General features: G+C 26.8%; 2 protein-coding genes across 2 annotated transcripts; one reads left to right on the top strand and one right to left on the bottom strand.

The window, feature by feature from the left end:
* Positions 1–155: 155 nt before the first annotated feature.
* EIN_482130 (Rho GTPase, putative) lies at positions 156–574 on the bottom strand (the record flags this gene model as incomplete). Its single annotated transcript, XM_004256912.1, has 2 exons — positions 156–310; positions 337–574. The coding sequence occupies 2 exons, from the start codon at positions 572–574 to the stop codon at positions 156–158; spliced, it is 393 nt and encodes a 130-aa protein (XP_004256960.1).
* A 6,263-nt stretch (positions 575–6,837) lies between these two features.
* EIN_482120 (hypothetical protein) lies at positions 6,838–7,587 on the top strand (the record flags this gene model as incomplete). Its single annotated transcript, XM_004256911.1, has 1 exon — positions 6,838–7,587. The coding sequence occupies one exon, from the start codon at positions 6,838–6,840 to the stop codon at positions 7,585–7,587; it is 750 nt and encodes a 249-aa protein (XP_004256959.1).
* Positions 7,588–7,815: the final 228 nt, after the last annotated feature.

Here is a 7,815-nt window from a genome sequence, read left to right as displayed (position 1 = left end):
TTATCTTAAGTTGTTATTTTGTTTTTGTTTTTTTCCTCTATTGTTATGGAAATAAATAATTAGTCCCTGTTTTAATTTTGCTATAAAATAAAAAAATGATAGGCCTGGTTTTTTAAGAATATACGGAAATAAGATTGATTAATTGTTTTATAAAATCATTCATTTTGCCATTTTGTGTACATATGAGTATGAAGATACGCATAACTTATCTGTATGGCCTTTTTAAAAACCATGTTAACATTACTATCATTCATGGATGAACATTCGACATATCCACATGCTCCTATATCTTTTGCCATTTGAAGACCTTCTTCTGTTGTTATTTTTGATGAATACTTATTGGATAATTACGTTCTGCTTTTTCATTTGATTCTCTCAAATCACTTTTAAGGCCAACTAACAATATTGGAATGTCTCGATTTAAGCGTCTGATTTCTGGCAACCAAAGTGTTTTAAGACTTTTGAAGGTGTCCAAATTAATAATTGAGAAACACAGGACAAAACATGTGGTATTTGGATAGCTTGATGGAATTAAACGGTATTCTTCTTGTCCGCCTTTATCCCATATTTCCATGTTAAATTGAATATCGTTGTAAGTCACAGTCACAGTATATATTTCTGTTATAATGGGGATATATTCACAATGAAATTCACCAGTTGTGTACTTGGTAATGAGACTTGTCTTGCCAACATTATTTTCCCCATTGAATAGTAATTTTATTTTTTGGTTAATCGTTAGTGATTTTATAGTTCTAAAAGGTAATTTAATTGGGGTTTTCCCGTTTTAAAATGCCGCCTTAGTCGCCAAATTGTGTTTCAAATTAAATAAAAACGAACAATAGTTTAGAAGTTTCGTTATTGAAAAAAAATAAAAACTTGGGAAAAAAAGAAAACAGTGCATATTGATATTTTAAATATTTTTAGTGTTTTTAATTATAATTGAAAAACAGAAAAACATTTCTTGTTTGTGACCAAATGATTGATCACTTTTGCGACAAATAGACTTATTTGACAATTAATATAAAGATAAATAGACACCTTTCACCCTATATATATATATAAATTCAAACTATTTAAAATTAAAAAATGATTTTATATTTTATGAAACACATAAAAAAACAATTATAATTTTATTAATAAATAAATTTGGACAATTAAATGTGATCGTATCCAATAATTTGATGATGATATACATTTACATCATAGTACATAGTCGTGTGGATTGGATCTGAATATCCACAAGTTGTACATGTACAACAACAAACTGTTTTCACACATCCACACCAATCAGGGCACAGCGATGGGCACATCTCGTAACTAGTAATAAACAACAATTGCAGTCACTGCATAACAGCACACACCCAACTAACACTATAATCGGCACGAAAGCTATAATATAAGACATTTCACCTCCTCAAACGCGATTTGGTATATCAGTGTAAAACACGTTGAAAAGACCACTGTTGGAAATACACCACACATGCACTCAAATCCATTAATTATAACACTTCTTACAATATCACCACTATAAATGTGCCCATCACAAAAGTACTCTTCATCTGTTCCATCATCAAAATATTTCATAGAAATACACACAAGAATTGGAAATGCGACTAAATGGTACAAATACCAATAACAGAAATACAAGCAAATGGACACGATGCCACTCGAGTAATTTAAACTGTTCGGTGACGCCATTTTAACAACAAAAAGAGTCAGAAAAATAAGAAGTGGGACATCCTTTATTATAGCTTCTGAAAGTGCATACAGTGATATTGAACATATTCTTCGTTGGTTGATGTGAACCATCTGATGAAAATTGTTAATAACAACTTCTTTAAAATGAAAAAATCGGTGTAACAGTTCATTGGTATTGAAATGCACTCCACACGACAAAATGGTGATCAAATGATACAAAAGTAATGGCAAGACAACATAATAAAATTGTATAACATTAAATGAAAACAACACGAACAAGATATACACAAATAACACTACAATTGGTAGAAAAAAGTTTGTGCCAATTCGCGTTGAATTTCCAATATAAGAAAAGGGCATAAAAAGAGTCGAAACAAACGTAAACACAGGAGCACCAAATTTGTCATATTCTTCTCTTATGTTGACATGTACTCGAAATAAATAAACGCCAAATAGAAAGGTAAGTATCGGATAAAGTAACAATAAAGATAATGGGCCACATTTGATAGAAATTGTTTTGTCTAAAGAAAGTGGATATAACACACAAAATAACACAAGACATATTCCACATATAAAGTGCGATATGTGGTTTGTAAAGAACACCTTTATGACTGTTAACACTTCATTGCGAAAAACAGTTCTCCACTCGTGACCCAATGTAATGAGATGACTATTTGTATACAATTTGTTCGCGTTTTGAATCGACAATTTTTGAATGCACTGTGAACGTGTTAAAAAATCATTGTTACTAATCGAGGAATAAATTTCATTGTCTGTTTGTAAATGGCTGTATAACCGACAAGTCTCAGTGATATTAAGAAAAGTTTGCAAATCACATTTAGAACTTATGTTCTTCATGATATTAACTGGAAGAACAACATTCATTTGACAATTATAATTATTAGTATTTATATAAAAATTTTAGTTTTTTTAAAATTTAATAATATAATAATTGTTTATACTTTTCACTGTTTTCTAAAAAAAATATTTAATTTCATAATAATATAATTATTCATTTTTTTTAAAATCAAATATTTTAAACGTTTTTAAGATATTTAAAAAATTATAACTAATTTTATTATCTTTATATCATTTTATTTTTTTACTACAATTATAATATAATATATTCTTTAATAAATTGTTTAATTTAAATTAATTATTTATTACAAAACTAGTATAAAATCGTTGTCTAATTAGTGATTGTGACGAAGTTCATCAATTCAAAAACTAACACATCACTTTATAATATAATTTGATTTATTTTGTGTTATATTATATTAAATAAATTAAGCAATTTAATATAATAAAATTTATATATATGTTTAATTTAAATTTAAGAGACAAGTTATTATCAAGTTTATTTAATATACTTTACTCGAAAATTTGGAAACACTGTCTTTGCTTTTGAAACATATAATTTACTTCATTAAATATAAATAATTTAAATGTAATTTTAAAAACACCAAATATTCTACATCAATTTTTGACATCATATTAATAATATCACATGTAAGTAGTCATTCAAATAACAGTTAAAATTAAAAATTAAACAGTTCAATGATTGGCGCGAACAAAAGTTAAGGTGGAACCATTATTGCTACTGATGACACCATTATGTCAAGGTTGGCTTGACAATCCATCAAGAAGCAACAAAAAATGCAAATGAGATCATGTCTGGAATTATCACAGACTTCCAACCGAAGTGATTATATATTAATGGTGTCGAATACACTATCACAATAAATTACAAAGACAAGTGAAATGGTTTAAATGCTGGTGCAGCAGGTGTTTCGATTTACAAGTAAATCAAAATTATTTTTGATTGGATTCTTCAAAGACGCGTCTTATTTTCTGTCCGAACAAAACTCGACGTCGTTTACAAGCTCAAAGATTTCATTTGACAATTGATGTATTTAAACAATTCATTTTTATCACAGTTTTATTATATTGATCAGCATTAATATAAACAACAATTTAAATTCATAAATATTGTAAATAAAATATTTATATTCAATAAAAAAAATCAATACATAAATATTAGGGGGCAGACCTTTCCCACCCTCACCCCGTCTAAATATAGAATTAATTTACTATATTTTATAATTTTATAATTATAATTATAGTAAATGGGCGTTTTGGATAATATTAGGTCTGGTTCCCGAATTCAAGAAATGCCGAAAATTCACCTCGAGTTAGTGGAAACCGAGTGAGACGGAGCATTGAAAAGAAGGCTCTGAAGACACACTCAAACAGTCTGTTTGTGCACCGTTTCACCCACTTTCCAAGTCCTCCCTTGGCGCGGATCCCCCCTGACCCCCCCCCCCCCCCCGCAAACGGGGGGGGGGAACCACATCCGCGTCCACACAGTACGGACAAGGAAAGTGGGTGACATGGGGACGCACAAACAGTGGCTGAAAAGTGGACTTCCTTTAAAAAACACTCGCGGCAAATATTTTATTTTGGTAAACGGGGTGAGGGTGGGAAAGGTCTGCCCTAAATATTAGTATAACATAATAATATTTTTGGACTTATTTTTTTGGATTTTATTTTGATTTATTAAAAAAATAAAAATAAAAATAAAAAAATAAAAAATAAAAAATAAAAAATAAAAAATAAAAAATAAAAAATAAAAAATAAAAAATAAAAAATAAAAAATAAAAAATAAAAAATAAAAAATAAAAACGTGGAAGGTGGGAGTTGAACCCACGACTTTTTGTATTTTGACTTATAACATAAATCAGAAAGATTTTTGTTAAATAAAACGTTTTACCAACTAAACTACCTCCACTTCTATAATAAAGAAAATTTAGATGTGTCATTCATATTGTTCTATTTTTATTTTCAATAACAATTTTGTTGATATAATTCATTTATTATTATAATACGATTGAAAATCATTTAAAAAAATAAAATTAATATAAATTGTTTTTCAAAAGTCTGTTTTATAGTTTTTTATATGAATAAATTTTAAAAGGATAAAAATTTTATATAAAATTTAAAATAACGGGATTTTTGTTTCTTAAATACACGTAACTGATCACAAAAGTGCATTTTATTATAAAAAGCTGATAAAATAAATAAATAAAATTTTCGAAATCGAGTCTTCGTTAATAATAAATTAAATGAATAACACTCAAGAAAGTATCGCGTAATATTGAAAAATTGATGGTGTTGTCACAACAATGACTAGAATATCAAAACCCAAAATTATTAATAGTTTGCTCTATTTTTTTGTTTAAACTCATTATTTCTTATTCTTTTGTCCAAACAAGAAAAAAAAACAACAGCAAAATACCGTTCAAATGATGATGTGCTTAGGTGTGTTGTCACAACAACAATAATATCAAAAGTAAAAATTATAAAATATTATCTTTATTTTTGTTTTAATGTTTTTTGAAACTCTTTATTTTGTTTTCTTTTGTTCAGAGTAGAAAACCACGTGTTTATCTTTAACTGAAAATGAAAAATTAACAAAATGTTATTTAGTTACAAAATTACATTAACAACAACATCACAATTTACCACTGTGTTAATTGTCGTATGATTTAACCCACAACGTTGAGTTTGTGTTGCGAAGTATCGAGTTGTGGTCAAATCAAATAAAGGGATCGGGGTTTTTGGAAAAAACTGGCTAATATTCCGACAATTTCCCGATGTCGTGTAAAATAATTGAACAATATTGGTATTTTTTTTCAAAATTAAGTCTGTACTTTCAGTTTTTTGTTTTTTATGTTTTTTTAGGAAAAATAAAAAATAAAATACGGGACTTTAGGGAGTTCTAAAAATATTGCGGTACAGACTTGTGAACTACAGTTTACCAATGACAAAATATGTGAAATAGTTGTGATAAATTAAAGATTTTGTATAGTTGAGTAAATTTAAATTATTATTTTTTTATAACATAATCATTTTTCATTGTATATTTTATTTATAATTGTTTACAAATTAACATTATTTCAGTGATTTGTTTAATAAAACTTTCGTCAAAAACATTATGATAGAGTTGTTATTGTGTTAAAAAGTCTATTGATATTGCCCATAATAACATTGTTTTGAGTTATCAATTAAAATAATATCTTTGTGATTAAACTTCATATTTATTAAATAATTCACTGTTATAAATTACAATTTTCATCAATATTTCATATTTTATATGTTAATATCGTTAAAAAAGTGCTTAAGTTATGGTTATTCTCATTTGTCTGAAAATAATGTACAAGTCCTTATCATTATGATAAAACATCGACTTTATCGATTTTTGTTTCTTTAGTGCTCTAGTGTAATCACTTTTTGTGCTTAAACTTTTAGTTTTTTTGACCAAATAATATTACAGTCATGCGAAAAAGCTGTCGCGTTTGGAAAAACTTGTCTTGAAAAAATATTTTATAGTAAATTTATAATAACTTACTATACAGTATAGCTTCTATTCGATTTATTTGCAGGGTCATTTCACAAAAATCGAATAAAAATATTCGGCATTTCCAAATAACATTTTCTATTTCAGATCATTTGTTTATAGTACTAGAATAGTTCATTACCACCCAAGACAGGTTTTTCCAAACGCGACAGCTTTTTCGCATGACTGTATTTAGTTTATTATTAATAAATAACAATTAAAATATTTCTTTGTGTTATTTTAAATATATTTTAATGTTTGTATTATTAAAATAAAAATCTATATTATTTTTTATAAGTCGTTCGTTTTTAAAAAATCAGTTTGTTTGATTAGGTTTTTATTAAATATTTACTCGTTTTCCATCATTCACCTGTTCTATGTGTTTAATCAAGAACATACAAAAATTGTAAAATAATCTTGCATACACAGTTTTTATTATTAGCAATAATAATATAATCTATATCATTTGTAATGTTGAATTAATGTTGATATTGGATGATACATATTATATAAAAAATAACGATTCTCAAAATGATTTATTATTTGTTGTACACTTGTATATTTATAATTGATTTTAAAATCATTATCTCCATATAAAAATTTAAAATCAAATTATTCATAGCTTTTATTGATTAAAGTTATGAAAAGTTTATATTCATTTTTTAATGATTATAAAAAATAATATTTGAATAACATTAAAATATATTTTAAATTATTCAAACATCTAAAACTGTTAAATCAAAATGTCTAAAATTGACAGTTATCACGTAATGATAGTCTCGAAGTACTTTGACACAATCAAAGACTTTATTAACTTGGAGTTGGTATGCAAGAAGTTTGGTGATACTATGGAAAAGTTCCATTTCAACCCGATTCCGTTAATTTTTAAAACACTTGGATATTTCTCAAACATTGAGACACTTCACTTGTGGAATAGAGAAGATGAAACCTTTGGCAATGGATTTCTAATCAAAAAATTACAAAATGGAGACAACGAAGATATACCTGTATTTAAGAAAGCGTTTTATAAAATCATTGTGTGGTTTAATGTTGATTTTGAAACTGTTGACCAAAACAAAAGTCGAAACATCGAGTTCAAAAATGTGACGTACACTCGAGATGATCGAGAGAAATTTGGTAATATCATACCTTCAAGTGTAACATCAATTGGCGAAAAGTGTTTTAATTGGTGCAGCTATTTGAGTAATATTACGATACCATTAAGTGTTACATCATTTAGCGATTGGTGTTTTATTGGATGTAGTAGTCTCAGCAGTATGATTATACCATCGAATGTCACATCAATTGGTGATTATTGTTTCAGTTATTGTAGTAAGCTAAGCAGTGTTGTTATACCATCGAATGTCACATCAATCGGTGATTATTGTTTTTATGAATGTAATAATCTAAGCAGTGTTACAATATCATCTAATGTGACATTATTTGGTAGTTATTGTTTTCCATCAAACACAATTGTTCAACAATGTTATTGAAATGACTTAGTTGTTATTATTTGTTTTTTTGTTACAAATAACCCAACAATCCATTAAACAATTTCTTATTGTTATAATTATCAATACTTATGTCGTAAAAACACGTTTAAATAAACAACACTTTAACAGAAATGAGCACATAAAATGTTTAGTAACAGAGTGTTTTTTGTAAATATTTGCTTATTAAATCAGTTGAATGTATTGTAATAACAAACTAATAACAATGAT

This window comes from Entamoeba invadens (genome assembly GCF_000330505.1).
Source record: "Entamoeba invadens IP1 unplaced genomic scaffold scaff_1105074725519, whole genome shotgun sequence".
NCBI lineage: Eukaryota > Evosea > Mastigamoebida > Endamoebidae > Entamoeba > Entamoeba invadens.
This window is presented reverse-complemented; position numbering and strand designations above follow the sequence as displayed.